The sequence below is a fragment of the Phragmites australis genome, chromosome 11 (genome assembly GCF_958298935.1).
Source record: "Phragmites australis chromosome 11, lpPhrAust1.1, whole genome shotgun sequence".
Classification (NCBI taxonomy): Eukaryota; Viridiplantae; Streptophyta; class Magnoliopsida; order Poales; family Poaceae; genus Phragmites; species Phragmites australis.
In genome coordinates this window covers 7,959,727-7,986,951 of record NC_084931.1, presented here as the reverse complement: position 1 = coordinate 7,986,951, position 27,225 = coordinate 7,959,727, and the positions used below count along the sequence as shown (strand labels likewise).

The 27,225-nt window shown below is 46.1% G+C and overlaps 1 protein-coding gene across 1 annotated transcript; it reads left to right on the top strand.

Moving 5' to 3' along the window:
* The first annotated feature begins 602 nt into the window (after nt 1–602).
* On the top strand, nt 603–4,063 carry LOC133884548 (rhomboid-like protein 11, chloroplastic). The gene is made up of 7 exons (XM_062324001.1): nt 603–854; nt 959–1,077; nt 2,214–2,299; nt 2,481–2,521; nt 2,607–2,773; nt 2,870–2,932; nt 3,641–4,063. Exons 1-7 carry the CDS (start codon nt 674–676, stop codon nt 3,806–3,808), a joined length of 825 nt encoding a protein of 274 aa, XP_062179985.1. The 5' UTR covers nt 603–673; the 3' UTR covers nt 3,809–4,063.
* The last annotated feature ends 23,162 nt before the right edge of the window (nt 4,064–27,225 follow it).

The following is a 27,225-nucleotide window of genomic DNA, read 5'->3' as shown; positions in this document are numbered from 1 at the left end:
TCCCTTTCTCGTCAATTTGTGTATCGATACCGTTTCAAACGGATTTGTATCCTTTGATTTTGCTGAAGAAATATCAGATAATAAACAGTGTCATATCCTCTGAACTGTTAGATCCGAAACAGACGTATCAAATTATTTGATACAGTAGCTCTATAAATAGTAAAATTGCTACAGTAAATAATGGCAGTACGGATTATTAGACTCAGATTATGTATATATTCCGGTGACTTTGCTTCGTAACATTAGAGGATACGAATCCATCTCAAACACACGATTTTCATCATTACGTCTAATTACTTTCAGCAGCAAGTACTGAACAAACAATACTACAGTAGTTTCTTTTAGACAAATAATACTAAACATTTTTATTTTTGATAATACTTTTATGTGTAAGTTTTTATTTTTCACGACAAGGGGATATTATTTCCTAATGTTAAGTTTGCTTCAAAAGTTCAAAACTTTCCACTGCACACACTATTACCATAGAAAATCACATATTAATTTTTCGAATTTACCTTCTGGAAAAGAAAATTCTTAACCTGCATCACACGGTTGGAACAAAACCTTTCTCTGAAAGCGGGCCCGCCGTGCTTATAAACCCGTCTTCCCCAAAACTGAACACAGCAAGCAAGACAAAATCATCCAAAAGAGAAGGCAGAAGAAAACTCCAGCCATGGCGCAGCAGCTCCTCCTCCTCCTCTCCGCTCCTTCAGGAACCTTCTCGAAGCCCCTCCCTTCTCCCTCCCCCTCCTCCCTCCACTGGCACCGTCTACTCTCCGTCTCCGCCGTTCGCGGGGTAGCCGCCGGGGCCTCCGCCCGCCGCGACCTGCTCCGATGCAGAGTAAAGCGTTCAGGTGAGCGTTGGGCGCTGCTCCTCTTCTTGCCCGTCGATTCGGGCGAGCCATTTTGCCGGGCTCGGAAAATGGGCGATCAAGGAAGCCTCTGTTTCTGTGACCAGGCTTGGTGGCGGAGCTGGAGATTGCCAAGGATAAGCAGCCGCGGAGCAGGCGCGCCAATGGCATCTTCTGGATTTTGCTGCTCAATTTTGGGCTCTACATGGCGGACCACTTGTTTCAGGTATCACTAGAACACGACGCGGAACCTGAATTTCAAGCGTCTCTGATATGTGTTCATCTTGCATAAAGCTGTACATATCTCTGCAAATTTGTGACATCTAATTGAGGCGGTGAGAGAAATTGAGATTTCCAAATATGTCACGTATAAGAGTAATAGAGTATAAGCATAAGACTTGTTTGTTAACTTTTGAATTTATTAACAACTGATAGCTGCCGATGGTTTTGAATGTGTTTGTTTATGTTGGATGTGGATCAGAGGTCGTTGTGATTAGAACGTTTTTTTTTTGTTTCCTTCAAATCCTGTAGTTAACTGGTACAATAATGTTTACTACTAGTAGATTTTACAGTTCTACAGAGTTCAAGCTAGTCATAGTCATAGCCTACTTTCTCCGCAAAAAATAGTCATAGCCTACTGACCTCAGGGGGAAGAAAAATCTTGTATCTTTTGTTTGACCATTATTTGCAATAATGGGCTAAACCTTTTTGGGGGGGGGGGGGGGGGGGGGCGGAGGGAGGGGACCCTGAGTGAACATACTGTAAGCGTTCAAGCATTTAAGTTCAATACATAAACAAAATCTTAGTCTGTTAGACATCAGTACTTTTTGCTTTTGGAGAAATCTGCACAATTATCGCATCACACACTTGTTTTTGAAGAAAAAAAATCATATCATACGCTGTTTTGTATTTGGTGTCTGTATTATAAATGTATTTGATTCATGATGATTCACATAACATGCCAATTATCTCATATACAGATAACAAGACTTTTATTCTGGCAATCTGGCAACATCTAAGCTACACCTCTTCACACATAAAGTTCATAACATCGGCGTAATTGTCCATTTCTAGATTATTGTTGTTCTGATTTTTATCGACCTTATGGCCCATATATTTTTCAAAGCCTTAAAATTATAGGATTCCATCAATAAAATTGTTGTAGACTGTAGTTTTATAATGGTTATATCAATGCAAGGATGAATTAGAACTGCTGTAATATCACTCGTTCGTGTAATAAGAGATATCTTGCAATTACTCATTTGTATACTAAGCAACAGACACATATGCATTTCTTTTCTTCCTGCGTTGAACTATATATTTACGTTTCAATTTCTGTGATGCTGTTTCCTTGCATTTCAGATTCAGCAAATAAAAGCATTCTACCTGTATCATGCTTTCCCTACATGGTACCAGTTTGTGACATCAACATTTTGCCATGCCAACTGGTTAGTTTGGCTCGCTATTCCAGATTGATTTTATTTCCTTTTCAGTTCTTGCTAGGTCATTTGTCCTGTTTCGTGCATCCATAAAGGTGAATGCGATTGTACGGATATGTTAGAAGTTGTTCCTTTTTACTTATTTTTTTTGAGGATTTTTACTTATTAAGTCATTCTTGATTCACCACAGGAACCATCTTTCAAGCAATCTGTTTTTTGTATATATCTTTGGTGAGAGTTGATTTCTAAAAATGAATGCTCTGCTTGATGCTTATAGTTCAGTTAAAAGACTCCTAGTGCTGATCTAAATATACAGGAAAGCTTGTTGAGGAGGAAGAAGGTAACTTTGCTTTGTGGATGTCTTACATTTTGACTGGTGCTGGGGCAAACTTGATTTCATGGTTGGTTCTTCCAACGTCCTCTGTGTCGCTTGGAGCATCTGGTGCTGTTTTTGGCCTTTTCACCATTAGTGTTCTAGTTAAGGTGATTAGTTCAATCTTGTCCATTTCCAATTTCTTTCCTGAATAACCTGTCATCCAGTTTATATCTTTTAAAACATTGCCTCTATTGTTATGTCAGATGTCATGGGACTGGAGAAAGATTCTTGAGGTTCTTATTCTGGGCCAATTCGTTGTAGACAAGGTACCTCACAGCAGTGTTTTGTTATTTTGCTAAACTATTTTGTAAGTAAAAGAATGGATATGTTACTGCAGAAATGAAACAAAATGATGATTTTATGTTCTTACCATCTTTTTTCTTACTTGAACAATGAAATAGATAGGTCTACAGGATGCAAATCCAGTGCTTCCCCTATTTAAGTCAACAGCGTTCACCATATCTGAACACTAATAGTATGAAAAGGATTCCACGAAAGACACAAATAACAGGAACATCCGTAAAAAAATAGATAAATATTGAAGCATATAATGTTAACTGATAGGTCTTTTTCTTTTGCTTGTATTTAATTTTGAATGGAAAAGCTCTCATAAGGTACACCTCCATCCCTGGTTAGTTGCGCATATGCACCATGCTTTGAAATACTAGAATTTAGTAGGATGGTCTTAATGATGAATTTGATGCACGGTATCTGTTAGTGGTTGAACAACCCTATATTATCTACTCACCATGCTGAAAGGATTAGTGATTGTCTTTTCTTAAGGTAGAACAATAACCTGACCCCAAACATGTACATTACAGTCTAGTTAATGGAATGCTCTGTTTTATGTGTTACCAATTACCGCGATGGGTTATTTTTAGAATTTTCAAAGTTCTGCTCTGTCCGTGCAAACAAGAACTTCCCCTTAACATCTGAAGTTCTTATGATCTAATCAGTATTCCTTTACCTGCTAGGTCATGGAAGCAGCACGGGCGACAACAATCACAGGCCAATCGTATCAAGTAAACAATATTGCTCATGTATCAGGTGCTTTAATTGGTGCTGCATTGGTGTTCCTGGTCAGCAGAATCCCCTTTTCATCTAATGATGATAGTCCCAAGGCAACAAAAAAGAGTAAATAGAAAGGAAACTTGTTTATCAACAACACGGTCATCATAACAGAGTGTTATCATTCATTACGATTTTTTTTTTATATGATAGCTCTTCATTGTTCTGGGGATTCAGTTGTGAAATTTCTGTTTGAAACGAGAGATCTGTTAGGAATATAGTCTTTATTCATTACGTATATATTAGTAGAGTCATTTTCAGATACTCTCTCATGTAATCTACATATTGCCTAATTAGGGTTATCATTGAATACAAGTTGCTATTCCTAACATTGTATCAAAGCTAGATTTTCTTCTTTAGGGCGCAACAACTCGTCCTACCCTAGATTTTTTTCCACCGTTGGCTTCTCTCTCGCCGGCTCCTTTGCTTCACGGTCATTGGTTTTTCTCTGCCGGATCACTGATCGTATCGTTGATTTGGTTGCACCATCGAGATATGCATGGGGGGATCCTCTCTTCCCTGTCGACAGATTTTCATCTTTGTCGACAGATTTACTGTCGCCGTCGGTTCTTCAACGTCGGCGGCTCATCTGTCGTTGCATCATTGGCAGCTTGTCACCTGCTTTGCACGTGCCGCCGTGGACTCCACCTGCCATGCCGCCGGATCTTCAACGTAGATGGCTTGTCTGCCGCCGGCTATCCTTCAAACACTGCTGCTGTCTGGAAGTTTAATGTTGGATGTCTAAAGTTCATTTCTGGACCAATGTAAGCATCTCATTTATCTGACACTTCAAATGTTCTTGTCTTATCTCTTACACCTTTTGAAAGAAACAAAGATTGAACTGATAGTTATGAACAAACCGACAAATTGGATAATCCACTGCATTGGCTGATTAGGGATCTGCACTAGATTCTAAGTGTGTGCGGATCCAAATTAAGGGTTTGAGGGGTGCCTACTAGCAAAAACTAAATCATGGTTATGTATTTTTCAGCACATAGGTACAAGTACAATATTATCCTTTGCAAAATGATCTGATACTTAAGTTGGGGTGTATCAAATAAGTCTTTAATCAGTCTGATCTATCATTAAAAACTCAACAGTTCGAAAAGGTGATGGGTACTATCGATGATTAATAAATCATTGATCTTACGAATTTGTAGAATAGATGAAGAAACCTTGAGCAGATGAATCAAAGGAACAATAGAGAGTTTTTTTAGACAGGTTTGAGCCTCGCTTAGGATAATAAACTTATGTCATGTTTGTCTTGTATTGATCTGAATCTGTTATAAGGGTGTGTGTGGCTAACCTAGATAGACCTAACCTAGTCGAATGTCTTGTTGTCTTCTGACTCCTAATGACTTGTAGAGAGATTTGTCCTCTGCAAGGTCCGTATATATAAGGGGGGGGGGAGGGTGTACGTTCTCTAGAGTCTTTCTTCTTATTTTTAGAGATAAACTTTCCTGTCTACGGGATACCCTAGGCCTTTATGGGTAGTTTCTTTTCATCCAGGGATCTCCTTCACAGAGATAGAGATATGCCCCGAGAATTACGGGAAACCCTAGGGTACCCGAATACGGTAATTATCCAGTAGTCATCGTCAAGCTCCTCACCAGTATGTGAAATGAGGGTTCGACGAGTCAAGTACTTGGTCAATAAAGATAAGTATTTTGTCCGACTGTGTCATTGAGTAAGACCTGGGTTTCCGACTAGGATGATACGTCTAACTGGGTTTTCTAGGTTCTTAGATCACATATTTAGGGTTTTGAACGCCTCAGAGTTCTCAAGCAAGTTCTTGAGAAGGTGTTCCATCTGAGTGGATTTTCTGATTAGCTCAAAAATATCATCCCATCTCCATGAAAGGACAGGGAGAAGACTTGTCACTGGTTGGGTTCGAAAGTTGGATCGTTGCAGTGGAGATTTTGGGGTAGTGGTGAGAATCTTTTTACCTGACGTGGTGAGCTGAGTTCCTAGGGCTACTGCTCCAACTAGTCCATATGCACTGGGCATTAAATGCGATGTGATGGTAAAGCAGGAGATCATGGCCTCAAGTCGTATCATGGCGTTAGTCGAAGAGCCATCGTCCTGTATAAAAGAAGAGGGGAACCCACTTCATCTTTCATCCCACCGTCATTGTTTACCTTCCGTCATCTCTTCGTGCCTCTCACACCTTTGCCTCCAAAACCCACCAAAAACCCTCCTTATCTAGCTCCTCCGGTGCCATGGACTGAAAGAAGATTAAGAAGGAGAGCTCCATCGCCGACGAGATGACAAGCACGATCTCGTCCTGGTAAGAGTCTGAGATCACGGAGGAGGCTCTGGAGAAGGCAGAGCTCGACCAGGTGATTCCTCCTCATGTCCTAATCACCTGCGCGCTGACGGTGGGGTAGACAATCCCGAGCTCGAACACCGCTTGGACGGTGATTTTCCTCAATTTCTTCTGCTGCGGTTTTTGCTATCCCTCTTCTAGTTTTCTTCTTGAGGTGCTTAATTTCTATGACCTGGAGCTCATTCACCTCAACCCCAACCCCATCATCATGTTGAGTGTCTTCACAAATTTTTGTGAGGCCTTCTTGGGTTTGCACCCATACTTCTACCTCTTCAAGTATTTTTATTTGCTGAAGGGGTTCCAGGGCAAGGTTGCTGGTGGTGTCGTCAAGAGCTCCTGGTTGGGTGGCACAAGAAGTGGTTCTACTGCCAGCCCGGCTCGCTAGGGCTTCCTTACTAGTCTTCCCTTGCTGTCGAGGTTCGCCTGGATGGAAGAGCCAACGATGACCACCCTTCGTTAGAGTCTTATTAGAGACATCCAACATATGAAGGAGAAGAAGTCGATGGCATACGACGTCGCTAGGGATTTCATCAGGCACCGCCTGAGTCCTCTAAGGTCAAGGATCACTAACACTTGGCAATTCCCGGTCGAGATGGACCTAGCCAGAGAAGGTGAGATATGTACTTATTGATCCCGAGTAGCCATTTTAAAGAGGCTACGGGCCTATTCCTCACAATTTGTCATTCCTTGTCGCTTCCTGTAGTGCTTTCGTCGGAGGTGATTGACAAGTGGACTAGGCTCCTATTTGACGCAATCTGCCTCCTCTAGCCACTCGGATGTCTCAGTCCCCATCATGAAGATGGAGGCTGACGCTTAAGAGAGGATCTTGTTGGCAAGTCTCACGAACCTTCTTGTTTTTTTTTATTTTCTCTTCTTTTTGATTAGTCGTAACCATAATGACGGCCGTCACGAACTTGCGAAGCTCCCCGGGCATAGGAAACCCGACCCAGAAGCTGAGAACGCAGGCGCCCAGAATGTGGACCTGGACGAGGTCTTGATCACAGGGAGCAAAGGTTCGAGCGGGAGCAACGGCGGTGGCGCCAAGTTGCATGCCTCATCCTTTGCTAGCAGTGCGACGCTAGAGGGGGACAACCTTTTTGCCGAGGTCAACTCACCGGAGGGCTACTCCAAGTTGCCGATTTTAACAACTCTAGCTCCCTCAGCCCTTATAGACTCGGCATCGGCTCTGCCCGTCGGAGATCCAACCCCGACAATGGCCACTGGGCGTCTGGTCGTGACTCGTGCACTTGGAGCAGCGACCCCAACTCCAGTAAGTTAAGCATTTAACCAGGGCCTTTGTAGTCATAGTGTTTGACTTTGAGTGCATTTTAGGCCCTGGTTTAGGACCGCAGGAAGGCAATCATTGTCCTGGGTCCATTTAGCGGTGCTCCCCTAGCCCCGCTGGGATCGGGGACTAAGGAGGCGTCCTCAAGAAGACACTTAAGAGGCCAGCACCCCTTCTGATCCCGGTGAAGCCTCCCCTGGTTAAGAAATGACCCATGTTAAAGTTGTTGCTGTGAATGTCTTTCCTATGTTGATAGAAGCACATCATTCGAATCCTTCTTTCTGGAGGCTACTTGAAGCATCCCCTGCATCCCCCAAGCCCTGACCTCCTCAGGCTCTAGTCATGACCTCCTCCGATGGAGATGGGTGAAGGCCCATCGAGCCCCTAGCGTCGATTGCCGATAGCTAGGAAGAGGTCTTCTGGTTTCACAAGCTCTTTCCCCGAACGTGGTGCATGGGCTGCCCAAGGATTTGACTTGCAGGGAGATTGTTGAAGGTCCTCGCGGTCACGATCGGGATAATGTCTTTAGATCCTTCTACATGGTAAGGGTTTCCCTGCAGAACAACCGCTTAGTCGATGAAATGACATGTACTGACATGAGATCTTGCAGCTATACGTGGTGTGGCTGCAAAGAGTCCGCAAGGTGGCCCAGCAGATGACCGCCCGAGTAGCCGCACTTGAGGCAGAGGCCTCTGAGTTGCACCAGCGACTCTCCCGGGTGACCATTGAGAAGGATAGGGCAGATATTGAGTGGGAGGACTGGACGAAGGGTAAGTCTCTGGTAACCCCAATGTCCCACCTCTTCACTTTGTCGCTTTAACAGAATACTCTGCATAACTCTCTACGATCCAGGAAGCCATGGCCCAGAAGGGGTCTGGCCCAAATGACCGCTTCCCGAAGATAGCTCACCACGGCCCTCAACATCTTCTAGGAGGTGCTTTCCGGGGTTAGGATCCAAGCAGAGGCTGCTGGTGATGGCAACACAACCAGGTTGGCCACCTGGGCGACCAAGCTCGCCGAGGCGTATGGGGGGCTCCAAGGGAAGGTGGCCGAGCACCTCTCGATCCAAGCCAGGTAGAGTGCATAGCAAGCAATCACCTTTGTGCTGGCCATCTTGAAGTCCCACTATCCGAACATCAACCCCGATGTTCTCTAGGATGGCTTCAGGGAGGAGCCGGATGAGTCATTGGCGCAGAAGGTGGTGGAGGTGATGGGGCCGACCAAGGCCTTTGTGGACACAATGGACTTAGGACTTGAGTCCTTGTCGTAGAATTTTTCTTTACCTTGCGGCATGTAATAAACACTTGGTAGCTTTGTTAGACATGTAGGAATTTAAATGTTTTTCGCATTCAATGGGAGTCTTCGCGCTGAATGCATTTGACAGCATATCATGATCTTCTTATTGACTTCTTCCTTCGATTAGTTCAGGAAGCATTAATCACTAGTCGAAGCATTTATTACAACTAACCTTAGGTCTGCTTGAGTGGAAGGTGTCGTAGCCCCCGATCACTCATGGTACCTAATAAGGAGCCTTTTTACAACCCGAGTTCACAATGTAATGATCCTTCCATTCTCATTGAAATTTGCTTCAGAGGGTACACAATATGTCATTATCGTTTCCAACACCTAGTACTTATTAAGCCCCCGACTATCTGCCCGGAGAGGTTTTCCAAGTAGGCAGTCTAAATAGAAAAATGTAATAAAATGGAAAGAGCTCATATTGCCTTTAGGTCAAGAAAATCTTATCGCCCTTGGGTGCGTGTTTGGGACGAAGGTCCTGAAAAGTGGCTTATCCCATTTGTCGGGCATGAGGATGCGTAGAAAGACAAGTAAGGCAGGAAAAGAATTCAAGCGACTTCCTAGGCAATATGATCTTTATTATTATGAAAGATACTCTTAGTATTTACACTTGGGACTTACAAAGCTTATTGATGACCCACGAGCTATTATAGATCTAGATTAAACCAATAAGCAGGGATCCTGTTACTTCGGGGGTAGCGTATGCGTTGTTACATGGGTTTCTGACTAGTTGTAGAACCAAGCCCTCAGGTTTTTGGGTTTGCGTCTCGAGACGTTGTGGTCATGGTCACAACTAAGGCTTCTTGTTCACCTTAACCCTTTAGCTCTTGGGTTCCTTGCTTGGTTGGTGTTGAGCTGCCATGTCGAGACTCTGCTTGTCGCAATAGAGACCTGCCTTAGGGCAACCCCGGATGGTGATGACTCCTTCAGGTCTCGGGATCTTCACGTATTGGTAAGCATAATGTGCAGTAGTAATGAACTTGGCCAGGATTGGTCATCCCACGATGGCGTTGTACACCGTCTCAAAGTCGATCATGTCGAACAGAATTTGACCAGGATTGGTTGTCCCAGGATGGCGTTGTACACTGTCTCGATGTCGATCATGTTGAACATAATTTTTCCATCTAGAAGTTGTCATGCTTCTCGAAGGTGGAGGGGAGCGATATTTGGCTGATGAGAGTGGCCAAAGATTCGGGTACTATACCGAGGAAGGCTTGCGTAACCAGCTTGATGGTAGATTAGAGATCTGCATCCCTTCGAGTGTGTTTGTGAAGAGGATGTTCAAAGAATTCCCTCCATTGATAAGCACTCAGATGATCCTATAGTTGTTGATTGTAGGCTCTACCACTATCGGGAAGCAGCCTAGCCATACGAAGTTCTCAGGGCAGTCGTCTTGGCCGATAGAGATCTCGACATTCAACCACTTAATGACCCGACGACCATTGGGGATGGCAGCTAAGACTTCTCAGGCCGCCATCTTGTACTACTTCTTTGACTCGTAGGAGGCAGAACCATCGAACATGTGGTCGATGGTCCTCTCGTCCAGCTAAAAAGACACCGGTTCCATGTCATCCTTGTTGCTGCTGCAACTGGAGTCCCTACTCTGGGTAGCAACTTGGGTCTTCTTTCCGTTGGTTGCTTTCTTGACCTCCGCCCTGACCATCATCTTCTAGAGGTGGCACTAGTGGAGCTGTGGTTGTCGGTCTGGTGGAGGTCGCACCAAGGCTTACCATCGCGTTTGCCAAAGCCTGGTGTGAAGCTCTTGCCCCGAGAGGAACCAGAGAGCTTGTCCGAATGGATATCGATTAGATCTGCAAAATCTTCATCAAATTTAGCTTTCTTGTCGTTACCTCCCTTGGTGTTCTTCTTGCACTTGCTCTTAACTGTGTCACCGTCGAGCTTGGGTTGAGGATGCTTGATGCCCTAGGCCTTCTCCTTGATAAAGAGGAGTGCATTTTCAGCCTTTGCAAACTTATCGACGATCCTTACGAGTTCTTTGATCGTCTCGGGCTCTTTTCTGGCGATGTCTTCAACGCACCTCTAGCTCTTAACCCCTTGAGTGAACGCTTGGATGACATCGTAGTCGCTGATTTTGGGGATGGTGTTTCGGGTGTTGTTGAAGGGGTGCACAAACTCGAGCAAGGTTTCATTCTCTGTTTGCTCACAATGGTAGAGATTGTTTTTCCTGCCGGGGTGAATCTACGTACCATAGAAGTTAATTCGGAACATGTCATAAAGCTGCTCCCACGAGTATATTATCCCCGACGATAGATTGGTCAACCATGTCCTGACTGCCCCTTCAAGGGCTATGGGGGTGGTAATTCGCCATTACGTTCTCATCCCCACCAGTAGATGGGATTCATGCTCTCATTGAACTTCTCCATTGACTCGGGGCAGAACCTAGTCGGCCAGCTCACATTTTGTAGATCTAGAGAAAAGGCCAAGCATCCGTCGATGGCACCCTGCTTGGTTCCAGCTGTGTCAGGTGTTTTACCAACAGGGGTTGAGGATCGGTCCTGTCTTGAACTGTGTCGAGATGTCCCCCGATCAGATCGTCGAGGGGCAGACGATGCCACCTCGGGTGTCATCAGGCGTGCTCAACGATCGATAACTTCATGCTAGTCATTGATCGGATGACCATTGACTGGACAGGTCCTACAGTGGTTGGCCATTCGGTTGTCATCCCAGGATACCTTGTTCTAGGGATTACGCCTCTCTGAGTTCGATACTTCTCGTGATAGGGCATTATGCGATCTCCCCCAATTAGAGATTTTCCCGGCTAGGGCTAGATGAGAATTCTCAGCTTGAATGAGAACCTCTTTTGTCATGTCGATCACCGAGTTCATCTAGCCCTTACCGGTTGGGGTTATTAGATCTGTAGTCGGAGGATGCATGAGGGCCTCCTGCAGAAGGAGGAGCCTCTAAGCCATCACAGATCTAAAGCGTTGAACCCCATGCTGACGATCGAGAGATGGTAAACCTTGCGCCCTGTTACGATTCAAGATCTAGGACGGCGTGCTTAGCTGTTGTTGGTAGTCATCGGGACTTCGAGCCGTGGGGCCCTGCACGTTTGCAGGGTTGTCATCATGATTGTCTAGACCGTCACCCCCATCTCCGATGGCGAAGACTTCTCAGGGGTAACCTCCGCTAAAGGAGGTGTGCGAATCCATCATGAATCTTTCATCGGATTATTCTGGGTAGGTATCTCGACAATCCATATTGTCGGAAGTTGTAGGGGAAGATCTCAACAATCCATATTCACGGCTATCTTGGCAGCCGGATGGTTCGAACTTGATGCCATAATACTTGGCACATTGATCCATAAAGTGACATACTTCATCGCTAGAATCGTCGTTGGAAAGATCTTTGTGAAATTCACCTGATCGATCACTGGTTCATCGATGGGAGGGGTGAAGTTGTCGTAGAACTCCTCATCCGAGAAACCGGTCCCCAGCATAGGCTTGGGCGAAGTTGATGGCCTGTTCTATGTAGAATGTTCAACGCCTATTGTCATAATCCCCACGGACGATGCCAAGTATCAATGATTGATGAACCACCAATCTTATGAATTTGTAGAATAGATGGGGGATGTCTTGAGCAGATGAATCAATGGAACACGCAGATAGGTTTTTAGGCAGGTTTAGATCTCCCTTAGGGTAATTATCCTAAATCATATTTGTCTTGTATTGACTTGAGTCTGTTACAAGAGGATGTGTTGCTAACCTAGATAGATCTAACCTAGTTGAATGTCTTATAGTCTTGTGATTCCTAATGACGTGTAGAGAGACTTGTCTTCTGTAGGGGCCCCAGGCTCTGTATATATAGGGGGTTTCGTATGTACTTTGGAGTCTTATTTCTCGTTCTTGAAGATAAACTTTTCTATTTATGGGATACCTTGGGTTCATACCGGTAGTTTCCTTTCATCCAGGGATCTTCTTCCTGAAGATAAAAATATGCTCTGAGAATTGTGGGAAACTCGAGGGTACTAGATATGTAATTATCCTGTACTCATCGTCAGGTATTGTAAAATATTTTTTTCTCCCTTCTCTTTCAATTGACAGCTATGTCTAGCTGCAGTACCACGTTCCTAGAACAGGATGACACAGAAGTTTACGTCAACAAAATGCTTTGCTTCTAAAAAAAATTGCTTAAAAAATGTCAACAAAATGAATAACATTTTATTGTAGCTTGTTTAATAGTGAACTCCTCAAATACCATGTTTTGATCAAAAGATCTGAATAAAACATAGGGATTCAAAGTTCGCTTACCTGGTTAATGACGGTAACTAGTCACTTGTAAAAAAAAGATGAGGCTGAACATAAAAAAGATGAGGATGAAAAAACAGTTTAACTGGTTACCCTAGCTAGACAGGATCACAGGAGTTTGGAGCTCACATGAAAAGTAGAGATTATTAAGTATACTAGATCAAGGTTGCTAGAAATGATAAAAAGCACCGCACATATCACCACAAGTCGGTGGCAAATGGCATCATTTTTCCGGACAACTCCATTCTCGTGGAAGCTCTTGGCCTTTACCGTTTCTGCAGGTTACCCTCTCGCGGGTCGCGGCTCCTCGAATGTCCACCGTGTGCATTTTTTTAGAGAGAGGACTAGTAATTCTTACTATGTAATTGTGGTGACTGCAGCAGAGGGGCAAGAAAGTGGCGGTGTTAAATATTGAATGCTGCTGGAAAGCCTGGAATAATGTTGAAACCGGTCCAAGAAAATAACCAATATTATCTACATGCTGAGTTTATAAATCAATCCTAACATATAGTGACTTTATAGATAAATATCATTATAATTTTTCACTTAATTGTTTTACAAAAGTGATATTCAAGGACTAAGATTGAAATAAATATGCAGCGGAACTACGCATACTCTAATCATTCATAATGACCCCATAGGCAAACCACCGAAGAAAACGACTTAGAACGACCCATCTTCAACGCATTATCCAACATTTTCTTCATTTGAGTGTTAGCGCATTATCCAACATTTTCTTCAATTGAGTGTTTGTGATAGTAAGACTTACAAGTTGTGAGAAAATATTATGTATATGAAGATTTAATCTCTATTACTTAAAAAGTATGTACTGCATCATATCTTCACGCATGGTTCGTTCCCGTCCTTGTTCCGCTCACCCATCCACATGCCAACCCCGCGCACCTCTGGGCTGCTGCACGCGCCAGCCCACTCCCCCCTCCCCCCTCCCGCACCCGAAAACCCCACCATGCCTACACCGTGCCCTTAGGCCTCCCCGCGCCACGTCGCCACACCCCTACGCCTGCACATGCCCTTGGTCGGATCCCGTCCGTCATCCTGGATCCCGCTCCCTATTTAGTTCGATCTGTCCTCTCCGCCACTAGGTCATCGTTGTCTGGTACCAAAAAGTCTCCTTTGCATCCATTACTCCTCCACCTTCGCTCCTCGCTACTGTGCGGCGCAACGACGTCCATGCCTAGGGTTGACGAGGGACCTCTCACCGTCGCCTTGCCTTTTTTCTCCGTGGCCGCCGATGTCGCTCCGATCATGCCTCATAGTCCACGATGGTCCCAGAGAGCGGCGACGGCGGTCTCTCCAAGGTCCCTCATTATCATCAGTTTTCTTTTGCTCCCTTTCTTCTGTTCGGCTTCTAGCTTGATCTCATGGATGCTCTCGATCGATGTGGTCAGGGTCGGAGCACGCAGTCACTGCTCCCGCTCATTGTGAAGTAGATCATGGATGCGGCCCAGGAGAGCGACAACAAGTCTAATTTCACCATCAATGGCGTTGAGGTGTCCACGGTACTGATCTTGCTTCTTCGGGTGGCGCTTAGGCTTGTAAACATCATTTCTTTGAGCAGTGATTGGAGTAGGTTTTGGGGGTAAAGCAACATCCCCCTCCTCTCTATTTTTTTATGTGTGAATTGACTTTGCAAGATTGTTGCTATGGGGTTCTTCTGGTGCCTGGATGGGTAGGAGGTTGCTCGATTGTAGACTAATTTTAGTTGTTAAGAAATAATAATATTGAACGTGAAATTGGTGCTTTGAAATTAGCCTCTTGGGACACATGTATGGTCTGTACATAATCAAATGCTGCCTACTTCGGCAGTATGTTTCCCAATATTTTAGAATGTCCTTTGTTTTTATTCTTGTGCCTTCTCTTTGTTCTTTTGTGAAATCTACTTCATCTGGTTTCAAACGGTTTTGCATTGTGTTGTTTGCTCTCTACATTGGTTGGTAAATATCAAAGTTACCTTTCTTTTGCGAACATATCATAGTTATCTTAACTGTTGTAATTACCTTGAATTGCAGGTTAGGTTTGTTGGACGCATGTTGAATAAGGTTGAGCGTGTCAAAGATGTTGCGTTCACTTTTGATGATGGTACCGGTAGGATAGATGTTAATCGTTGGTAGGATGCTTCATATTTTGATGTTTAGCAAATTTTTGAATTACCTCTAAATTTACTGGCATTTTTTTTCTAAGGGAAAATGAGTCTTCTGACACTAAGGAAATGGATGATGTCATGTAAGTATTAAAAATTAATTGTGGTATGCTAATAATTCATTTTGCTATGCAGTAAAGTTGATAGCTTTTCTTTGTTTTGGTTTACAAGGGATGGGGACTATGTCATTGTCAATGGTGGTTTTCAAGGTTTTCAAGGAAAGCACCATGTGGTTGCTTACTCTGTGCGGTGAGCACTATGATCTTCCTTGTACACTGTACAATGTCTTGGGATGTTGGTGACGAAGCTTGAGGGGTCAACCCTGACATGCTTCAAATGCCATGAAGAAGGCCACAAGTCCTTCCAATGCTAGCAAGTGAAGCAGATCGAGGAAAAGAAGAAGATGACAAACCTCTCCAACAAGACCACCAACCTCTACACCAAGCCCAACTACAAGAACAAGATAAAGAGCAACCACTACAAGCTCAGGAAGAAGAAAAATGGCAAGGTGGTTGCACACATGGTTGGGAAGAAGGATCGGAGGTGGAACCAACCCATTTGGGTGCCCATGGAAGTCATCACCAACATGAAGGGACCCAATCAGTTTGAGTTCCAAAGAAAACTTGAAACCTGAGGTGGCTATGGGGATTTGGAGGCTTCTCTTACAAGATTAATTGAAGATTCAAGCAAAGAAGCCAAGTGTATAAGATGGGCGCATTGATGAAGATTATGATCATCACATACCCAAATCTCCATCCAAAGGTAAAAGAGGCAAGTGTAGCTAGGTTCTTGTTCATGCATTTTATTTTGCTTCTAACTTATTTGCCTTGTCTAGGATTGCATGTGCTTATTTCAATTTATTGCAATACCTAGTGTAGGTTTTCGTATGGTAGGTTGCTTGTGTTTATCTCTAACCCATGAGCAACCTACATGGTTTATTAGTTGTAGCCTTGTAGGTCCTTACATGGCACTAGTTTTTCAATTGATATCTTTTATGTGGCATGATCCAATCTATAGGATAAGTCCCCATCGTTATCAATAACAAGTGCATACATCTAACATGTATCCAACATTTTTATGCACACATTAAGGGGGAGGATATCCTATAGGTTGTGATTTTGAGATTAACATGTGTTTTACGTTGCATCTTTTGTAGTCACATGGAGCAATCAACATGTCCCCGGAGGTATGAAATGCTCAAATGCTTCAAATTGATATCATTGTCAAATCTTTATTCATTTAAGCTACCTCCATGCATAATATAGCTTAAACATCCTATCTCGATATATTGTCTAGTTGTGCATATGCTTCTTTCTCATCGTATGTATGCACACATATAGGGGGAGTTTATACTATATTATGTGAGTTTCATGAATTATGATCCATGTGCTTTAATAGCTTTCAATTGGTATCATTCTTTTGTAGTGTGATTCCTACAATTGGTATCATTATAATTGATATCTTTTTTAATTGGATCATGATTTGTGAAACTCTATCCCATATGCTCTAATATTTTTTCCTTTAAGTTCAACTTGTGCATATAGTCTTTTTTTGAAGATTGTTGACAAAGGGGAAGAAGTTTGATGACCAAAGCAAGGAATGCAAGATGAACAAGTGGGGAGATTGTAGCAAGTGCAAGATACATGAATGTTAAAAAAGGAGAAAAGATCTTGCTTAGGTCAAATCAAGGTAGAAAGTGGTAATGGAGAAAGGGGGAGACACAACAAAGGGGGACTAAGTGGTAAGAACATGCATCCAAGCAATATGGTAAGACTTTGTGCTCATTTATGATCTTTACATTTGGAATCATTTGTTATTTGCCACTTGCTTTGGTTGTGTTGTCATCAATTACCAAAATGGGGGAGATTGTAGCAAAAATTAACCTATTAGGCTATGTTTGTGATTTTGGTGATTAATAACAACATAGTTATTAGGACTAACATGTTTGTAAAGAATATATGTTAGTAGTTCTCATGGATGCAAAAAATGAAGAAGCCACTGAAGCCGAGATAAAGTTTGGTTGAATTGGAAAAAGTCCCACGAGAAATGACTACAATGGATGGTCTAGTGCTCAGGGTATTTGCACTCACTGGAGCATCTCTGTCAAAGGGTGACAGAGGCATGAAAGCCTCACTGGATAGTATGGTGATGAAGCAAGGTAACACTGGACAATACACTAGATAATGAACAATACAAAGATGAAAAGGAAGTAGAAGACCCCACCTTATAGTCCGATGATTGATTTGAACACACCAGAGGAATGCATCGGAGCATTGTTGACAAAGGGGAGAATGCAGTGATCTCATCGGAAGGTTCGGTGCTCTGAAGATTTGTACACTGGAGCATATTTTCTAGAGAGGGTTGCATTGGCTCGGCTGGATGAGGATAACGCACCGGATGGTCCGGTGATGAAGTGATGTATACCATAGAATACACTAGAGCAATTTACACAGAGAAGATGCTGGCTCGGATGGCTGTATACTCACCAGAAAGTCCGGTGATAAAGATGGAGTATACACCGGAGTATCCGGTGTTCACAGTGGCTTGAGTGGGGTTCCAACGGCTAGTTTGTGAGAGTGTACTCACCAGATGATTCGGTGTTAGTACTGCTATTCTCACCAGATCATCCGGTGTTAACAGCTTTTTAGAGCCGTTGGGTTAACAGCTAGTGCACAAGTTTGAAGCTATAAATACCCCTTCACTCAGTCATTTGAGGGTGCTGGAGTCCAGAGAAGTTCATATACACTTGAGAAGACATCCAAGCCACCAAAGTGCTTAAAGTGATCATCCAAGGCGATTAAGCATAAGATTAGTGAGTGATTAGTGCTTATGGGTCTAGAGAGTGAGTTGCTAAGTGATTGTTGTCTAAAGAGTGGATCAAAGAGTGATCCAACAGTGTACCTCTTGGTACACCGGCATCTTGGAGTCTTGGTGACTTGCCAGCAAGCTTGTTGACCCGCCGACTTGGTGTGGAGTGGCGGCAAGAAGATTGTGCTGCGACGCGAAGACCCTTGCCGAGAGCACATTTAGATAGAAATTAATAGGTTTATCTTGTGTTATTTTTTTTAAAGCCAAAATAGTTTTAAATGTCCTAATTGACCCCCCCCTCTTAGGACGTCACCGATCCCTACGTGGGTGACCTCTTAAGAGTGGTTCATGATGGGCTCTGTGGCAGCCACCTCACACCCTGCGCCCTCGCAGGCAAAGCGCTCTGTCATGGGCTATATTGGCCTACTATCATAACCAACGTCGAGGAACTCATCTGCACTTGCCAAGGATGATAGTGGATGGGACGCCGGAGCCACCACCCCCTAACCCCGCTGCAGCCAATCGCTCCTATCTTGCCCCTGGCCCACCGAGGGATGGACTTAATCGAGCCATTCAATTACGCTAACGGGAACCTCAGTTATGCGGTAGTGGCCTTGGAGTAATTCTCCAAATGGATGGAGGTCGAGCCCCTCATGGCAATCACATCCAAGAATATCCAAAAATTCTTCTAGAAAAACATCATATGCCGCTTCGGCGTCCCACGGTAACTCAGCACAGATAATAGGATGTAGTTTGACTCCAGCCCATTCCAGGAGTTCTACGCCGACCTCGGCATCGAGATGTGCTTCGCCATGATTTGTCACCCATAATCCAATGAGGTAATCGAGCACGCCAATTGCAACATTCTCTCCGAATGAAATCAACATCTCGTCGATCTCACTAAAGGCCTATGGGTTGAAGATCTCCCAAAGGTATTGTGGCCCCTCTGCACTATGGTCACCCATCCCACCGGGTTTACTCCTTTTTGTCTCCTGTTCGGCGACGAAGCCATGGCTCTGGTAGATATCAAGGGATGCTCCCTCCGGGTTCACTTGCTAGAGACTACCAGAGAAAAAGAAGTATACCTCGACCTTGCAGAGGGTACAAGGCTTCATGCCGTCCAGAACCTCGACCGTTACATCACCGAAACCAAGGCTTGGTACAATCCTAAGGTCATGTCGCGAACCTTCAAACCCGGAGATCTAGTCCTTTGACGTGTGTTGGATCCGGGAAAACTCCAGAACAAATGGGAAGGCTTCTACCTCATCCTCACATCCAAAAGGCTAGGCTTGTATCGCTTGGTAGACACAGACAGGGGCCCCCTCGGACACACATGGAATGCAGAATCACTACGTGTAAAATAGGGAGCTAACAGAGCCTTGCCAAGGTAGCAAGAAATCAGTTCGGCAAAGGGTGTCTAAAATAAAGAGACAACAACGATTGTTATGAGATAACCAAAGTTCCATTACAATCATTCAATCTATAGGTCTTACATTCGAAAGGGGCTCACACACGAAGGGCACCCCTCCAAGCTCCGGGCCTCACAAGCAACCCAGAAGACAAAAAACACAAAAAAACCCTAACAGACTACAAGGCCCTAGGGCCGGCACAGGCGCTTCAGACGCGGTGCCTAGCCTTGGGGGCTGATCACCTCCTTTGCCACCTCCTCTTCCTTCTCCTCCTTGTCAATCACCTTCTCTAGGAGATCCCAGTTAATCTCGTCTTCATCATCAAAGATGTTGATGATCTCAACTGGAGCAATCGCTCGGGTCGGAGATCGAGCTAGAGCAACAAGTGGCAGTCCCCATTGTAGTGATGGCAGCATGATGGTGGCTGGCTCTAGTTTGACAAGCAAGCCCTTGAGATTGCCCACCCTCGGTGGCAGCACGACCAGCGGGATTGGCGTCAGCATTGATGACGGTTCGCCCGAAGTGGAAGGTGACGCCATATGAGAGAGAATCTAGGTCACAAGAAGAAATCTTGTCCCACTCAAAGGCAACCAGGTCGCAAGGCAGGGCACGGCTTATAAAGCCAGGTTGTGACGACTCTCATTCCACCTCGGGACCACATTACCACACAAATGCCCCAGTTTTTCGTGCACACATCCCATCAAAGTTATTGCCCAAATTACTTTTGGCGCATGCAAGGGTAGCAAGTGCAAGACCCCAGGAGTCAGACGGAGATGATTCCCCATGCGTAACCTCACCTTGTGGCATGGTCAATGATGTACAGGGCCCATGATGAGTTGGCCTGCGTATCAAACCAATTGTGCTAGAGTCAGGCACACTACCTTCATTGCACACCATCGTAACACTACGCTAGAAAAAGAGAAGAAGATCTCACCACCCCAGGGCTCCGAACGGCCCTGCCTCCGTTGAGCCTTGATAAGGCCATCAGTAAGGAGGTCCAATTCGTGAAAGGTATGCCCACCCATCACCTATTTCAAAGTTCAGCATCGCTGCTTACCTTTAACCCTTACATGATGTATGAAAGCCCTTAGTGTGGCACATGCTAAGAATAGACATCTAACCTAGCCATATCTTTTGCTACAATTAGCTATTCGTAGATAACAGTAGACATCAAAACTATGTTATATCTCCGCTCAAAATAATGCCACATCAGTCTCGATCGCGTCAAGATCCTAAAACCCTTCGCCACCCAAAGGCATCAGCTCTGAAGGAATTAGCCTCGGTCGTGGCGAGGTCCTAAAACCCTTCGTCACCTGAAGGCATCAGCCTCGGTCGTGTCGAGGTCCTAAAACCCTTCGCCACCTGAAGGCATCAACCTAGGTCGTGTCGAGGTCCTAAAACTCTCTACCACCCGAAGGCATCAGCCTTGGTTACGTTATGGTCCTAAAACCCTCCACGACCTAAAGGCATCAGACTTGATCATGTCGAGGTCCTAAAAATCTTCCACCACTCGAAGGCATCAGGCTCAGTCAAATCGAGGTCCTAAAAACCCTCCGCCACCCAAAGACATCAGCCACAGTCACGTCGAGGTCCTAAAACCCTCCATCACCTGAAGACATCAGCCTCCGACTGCTAACAACCGCACAGTGAGAGGGGACCAGGAAAGGGGAAACTTCTAGAGCATAGGTGCGAGTAAAGGCAAGCAATGAAATCAACACATTACTTATTACTCATGTATCATATGTACAGAAATTACACTCGGTGTTATGCCATACAGTCAATCTATGCCTAGCAAATGCGCTAGGCCACCACGTCTCCCCGAAGTACAATAAGATGAGGAGGACTAGCCCTGGCTTTTGAACCACCAACCCTGTTGGAAAACCTATACCGGGGCATGGAGGGATAACGTGGGTACCCTGGGCATGAAGGCCTGATAAAAAACATAATCCCCCCGAACCCGAGGAGCTAAGGGTTCCACCTAGAAAGGGTACAAGTCGAAGGCTGTAAAATCCAGCTCTGCATTTGCCTCTGCATCCTCTTAGTTCACTCGGGCCATAACGGGCACAAGGATGTCCGATGGTACCAGCCCATTAGAGCCACAGGGGAGAACAAAACACTAGGACTCCCTTGGGCCAACAGCCTCGAAGGCCGTCCACCACTCATCTACCCCTACAAAACTTGGGTCGGCCTCCGAAGAAGAAGCGAAAGGGTCCCCCGACTCCTTCACCAATACATCAGGGGCCATCTCTGGATCCACACGTCCTTAGGAATCGTGAGGAAGGATGAAACGCTCCTGCTGCACGAATGATCGCACAGGCCTGGAGGATCCAGACATGCTGGGCCCTTCTCTAGAGGTGGCAGCCAGAGCACTAGGGACGTTTCCAATTACTCTAGATCGTCAAACCTGAAGGCGCGAATCCTACCCAAAGGTATGTCAGCACAACACATAAATAAATACACAAAGCATGAGCTCACCAAAGAGTGGACAACAGAGTCATAATACATAAAAAAAATGGAGTGTCAGGCTAACACAATGAATCTCCGGCCTCCCGCAAAAGAAGAAGAGAAACAAAAAAAGTGAAGCCTACTGAGGACTACACCTCCGAAGGCTGATCCTGTGAAGCGTCATCCTCACTTGGCAACTATCCCTGCATAGCAATGTTCAAATGAGGAGGTCACCCAGGTGGTGGCATCTAGGCATGGAGCCTGAACTCCCAAACTCAAAGTCCCACGAATGCTGGACTTCACACGGTCTGACAGGTTGCTCGTGCCTTGCCCATACTCCCCGATGGAAGCCATCCAAGGCAACACGAATCTGTGCTGAGGGTGCCTCAAGTTGGACATCCTCGACCGTGAAGCCTGGGTCCAGCTGCTCCAACACGCCAAATTGATGGACCCCTGCTCGGTGCAGAAGCACCAAGGCCACCCGAACACTCGAGCCGGCATAAGCCTCGATAGCATTGGCCACCACCCCTGCCGCGGATCGGAGCCAATGAAGCATTTGGACCAGGACATCCAATCCAGAGGGCAATGGTGGGCCTGTCACCCTGAGGCCGGTCAGAGCACTATCTATGGCATGAGCTGCCTCCGTAGCACGTTCTGTGAACCCTTGGCGCTCCGCTCACAGGACGTCCTCCACCGCCCATGTCGCTCTCAGCTCTTGTTGAGCTGTGACCATCGATATTCAGAGGTCCTGGGCGTCATCTTCGGCAGCCATGTGAGCCAATTGGGCTTATCCACAGTGACCCGATGGGCTTTGGTAGCATCCTAGGTTGTGTCCTCTACGCGCTCCCATTGCGTAGTCTCCTCTAACGGGGAAGCCTCCGCATGCTCCTGTCGTGCCGTCTCCTCCTTCAGGGAACCCTCTATGTTCTCCCAACATGCTATCTCACCCTGCAGATGACCCTTCGCTGAATCCGCATGCTTCATGGCCTCCTCTAGGGCACTTCAGAGCGCCACCACTTCCTCCCATACTGTCCCTTGCGCTGCCACGAGGGCTTGACTCTGCGAGCAGCTCAGTGCCTCCGCTAGCAACAATAGCCGTGATATGCAGGAATGGATGGATGAGACAATGGTCCAAGGGTAGAGGCTAAAAAAACCTACCTCCTAGATATACCTGCCAGGCCACCGCCTTTAGACATGTTGCCACCTCCTCCAGCTCCTCCCTAAGAGAACTAGGCCACTCACCATGCAAGGCCTGACTCCCCCTGTGCTAGCCACAAGGTCCGGGCTGTGACCCTACGCGAGGACCTGAGGCACCAAAACCTCCGCCTCCAAAGTGGCAGTCGCGAAAACCACTGGAACGATTGTTAAGCCCTCTGAGGGTGCAGCAGCCTCAAGAGTAGAGGTTTAGGCTGCCTCCGATTTAGCTGCCTCTGAATACCATAAGGAATATGAAGGTCAGGATCCACAAGCATCGAGATAACAAGTGGGGACCAACAAAGGTCTTACCTGCGCCTCCGGTTGCCACATCCGCGGGGCCCGTGATGTCCACGTCGGCAAAGGGATCAATAAGATCCCACACCATCGAGTTGCCCAGGGACGCCTCGCCCCCTCCTCCAACCTAGACATGGACGGTCGGGACCAAAGGGGCCAGGGCCTTCCCGATGTCGCCACCCCCGGGATAGGCCTCATCCTTAGCAGCGCCGCTTGTGCACATGGCATCCACCACACGTCTCCGGTGCTTTGCCCTTTCTAACACGGCCTCAGATGACTTAATCGCCGAGCTAGCACACGAGCCTGTGGGGCCAGCGGAGTCTGAGCCTTGTGTGAAATCTCCGAAGTTGTGAAGCCCGTGGCACAGCCACGCTTTCCCACGGCTTGGGGCTCCGCTAGGGCAGGCCACAACGGAGCTGCCAGTCCAAGGCAGGAGCATATCTGGTTATATTGCTCCCAGCTCCCCACTATCTCCAGGCGCTGGTCACCCTCTGCGACAAAGGCTTAGCCCAGGAATTTCTCCACAATCTCGCTCACTCAGTCCAGCATGAGGCAACCCTCTGAAAGAAAAAGGTGTCTTATGTCTACGAATTTGAAGCTAGACAATGAGGAAGACTAACCAGAACATGCGATGGGCCCAGAATATGTGTTTGGCTCATCTTCCCCACCTTGTTCAAAGACGAGGGGCCAGCCCATCTGGAGAGGTCCAATGCGAAGCATCGCGGACTCCTTCGTGATGTCATGCATACTCATCTTCCGGGCCACCCTCTAAAGGAGTGCCACCCTCAAGATCAACTGAGCCTTGGGGATATCCATCGTCGGGATCTGGACATACTCAATGTCCTGGTTGGTAGAGCATAGAGGGGATCCAAAGCCTAATCATAATAAAACCACCCCTCCATCCACCTGGTGTATCACTTGTTATTGATGGCCTTCATCGGGAACAAGTCCTGATATTCCGACCGAAGCTGGAAGTTCACGCTTCCAAAACAGATGGCCTTTGTCTCCCTGCCCTCTGTTTGAGGCTTCGGCTGACAGCTCGCTTTGTGGGTAGCAGCAAATAGCTCCGCCTGACCTTCATAGCCCTCCACCCGCATGGCCCATTCGAAGATGGCCAGGCGAGGGATGTTGTTGGCTGAGAGTTGGGGGAGCTCCATGTAGAAGTGGCGGAGCACCCCTTTGAAGCGGTGTAGCTGAGAACCCAAGCCCCGCATCAAAGAAGGCCTCAAAAACCACCACTTCACAACTCCGTGGGGCTGGGATAGCCTCTCTCATTACAAGTCGAACCACAGACCTAGAAGGGATCTTCCCCTCTCGACCATCTGGTCAAGATCGACCCTACAATGGTAGACTCCCCCAGCACGCTGGTGTGTTGAGGGTGTTTCTTGCTAGCGTGATAGAGTTCCACACCCAAAGATGGCCTAGGAAGTGGTGGGGGGATCATGTCCCCCGTAGCTCCTGTCAGCTTGGCGACCTAGTCCGTAGACGTCGCACGGTTCCCCGACGGGGATCCGGCCCTACCGCAAGTGCCAGAATGAGTCATAGCGACCCTAGAAATACAACGAGGAGCACTCGACGGTGATGGAGAGTGGAGGCGGAGTGGCCAACGCACATGTTGGAAACAACAGGGGGAAAAAGAGGGGAGAATATTAGATGAGGACACCAACCAGCCAAGACTTCTACTTTTATCCACCTAAGGAGGAGTCATTACCGCCTTGGAGCACGGGAGCACGCCCTATCACATCCCCTTCCCCACTATCATGGGGAAGCAGAACTGCTCTGCAAGACCCTCCAATACCAATGCCTCACGTGTCCCACTAACACCAAGCCAGACACGACTACCTCACTAACCGCGGGCTACATTTAATATTCTCTCTCGGAGGTGTTGTCGGGCATTCTACCTAACCACTGGACCGGCACTTCCCAACTCAAAACCGCTGGAGGGTTGAGGGCCCATGGTCAAGGAGACAAGGATCGTCGGAGGCCCTACTCTGAGTACCACAGGGACGACCACACCACTGGCCATCATCGTGAGGGGCTACTGTTGAGGGGTCACCATCAAGGACTCCCGACACCCCCTATCTCCACCAGTCTAATCCCAAGGACCATCAGCCTTAGGACCCCTCTGGGACCACGACTCTGGAGGAGTCTGCAGCGAAAATGGCCCTATTAGGCCATGATTGTGATTTTGGTAATTAATGACAATATAGTCATTGGGACTAACATATTTGTCAAGAATATATGTTAGTAGGTCACATGGATGCAATACATGAAGAAGCCACCGAACCTGGGACAAAGTTTGGTTGAATTGGAAAATGTCACAGGAGAAATGACTACAACAGATGGTCCAGTGCTCCAGGTATTTGTACTCACCGGAGCATCTCCGTCAAATGGGGACAAAGGCATGAAAGCCTCATTGGATAGTCCGGTGATCGAGTGTAGGCAACACTAGACAATACACCAGATAATGAATAGTGCAAAGATGAAAAAGAAGCAAAAGACCGCACCGGATAGTCTGGTGATTGACTTGAACACACCGGAGGAAAGCACCGAAGCATTGTTGACAAAGGGGAGAATGCAGTGACCTCACCGAAAGGTCCGGTGCTCTAAAGATGTGTACACCGGAGCATATTTTCCAGAGAGGGTTGCATTGGCTCGGCTGGCTGAGGATAATGCACCGGATGGTCCGGTGATGAAGTGATGTGCACTAGAGAATACACCGGAGCAATTTATACAGAGAAGATGTTGGCTCGGATGGCTAAGGTATACTCTCTGGAAAATTCGGTGATGAAGATGGAGTATATACCGAAGTGTCCATTGTTCACAGAGGCTTGAGTGGGGTTCCAACGACTAGTTTGTGAGAGTGTACTCACCGGATGATCCGGTGTTAGTACTATTGTTCTCACCGGATCATCCGGTGTTAACAACTTTTTAGAGATGTTGGGTTAACGGCTAGTGCGTGAGTTTGAGGCTATAAATACCACTCAAATCAGTCATTTGAGTGTGCTGGACTGCAGAGAAGTTCATATACACCTGAGAAGATATCCAAGCCACCAAAGTACTTAAAGCGATCATCCTTGGTGATTAACCACAATATTAGTGAGTGATTAGTACTTATAGGCCTAGAGAGTGAGTTGCTTGGTGAACCTAGAGAGTGGATCAAGGAGTCATCCAACAGTGTACCTCTTGGTACACCGGAACCTTGGAGTCTTGGTGACTCGTTGACAAGCTTGTAGACCCTCCAACCTGGTGTGGAGCGGTGGCAAGGCGATAATGCATTGATGTGGAGACCCTTGCCTTTGTGGTTCAAGCTCTAAAGTGATCATGGAGATGAGGAATAGAAAGAGAGGCTAGTGATGAGACCTTACCTTGGTGGCTTGGTGGCTCATCCGGGTGGAGGTCTTGTCTTTGTGACTTGATGGCTCAAGAGTGCCGACCGGGAGTATATCCTTTGTGGAGCTCCAATGTGGACTAGAGGTGGCATTCATGCCATTGATACCACGGGAAAAATCCTTATGATGAGTTTGCTCTCTCTACCTTATTTATGTTTCCGCATTTACTTACTTGCAATTTACCTTCTTCGATAGGTTGTAAGTGCTTTGATCTGTAGAGTAGACACACTAGATACACCTAGAGCACATTTAGATAGAAATTGATATATGTTTACCTTGTGTTATTTTTTAGAGCCGAAATAGTTCTAAATGTCCTAATTCACCCCGCTCCCCTCTTAGGAAGTCATCGATCCCTAGAAGTGGTATCAGAGCTTCGTGCTTTTGATAGGCTTAACATCCTAGAGTTGCGACATCCAGGGTTGAGATGGATTCCCATAGTGCTCCACTTTTTGATGGCACAAATTTCCCGCGTTGCAAAATTCTAATGTCTTGTTATTTGCAAGCTAGAGGCTTGGATTTTCGGATAGTCACCGAGGAAGGGATGAAACCTCGCATCACCAACAAGGAGAGGCAATTAGATATATTGGCAAAGAGTATCCTTTATCATCTA

Bases quoted from the DNA above. Each gene is read 5' to 3' on its own strand.
- LOC133884548 (XM_062324001.1), top strand. From the start codon at position 674: ATGGCGCAGCAGCTCCTCCTCCTCCTCTCCGCTCCTTCAGGAACCTTC. The intron at 2,522-2,606 runs GTGAGAGTTGAT...CTAAATATACAG, and splicing joins GTTTTTTGTATATATCTTTG to GAAAGCTTGTTGAGGAGGAA. The intron at 2,933-3,640 runs GTACCTCACAGC...TTTACCTGCTAG, and splicing joins GCCAATTCGTTGTAGACAAG to GTCATGGAAGCAGCACGGGC.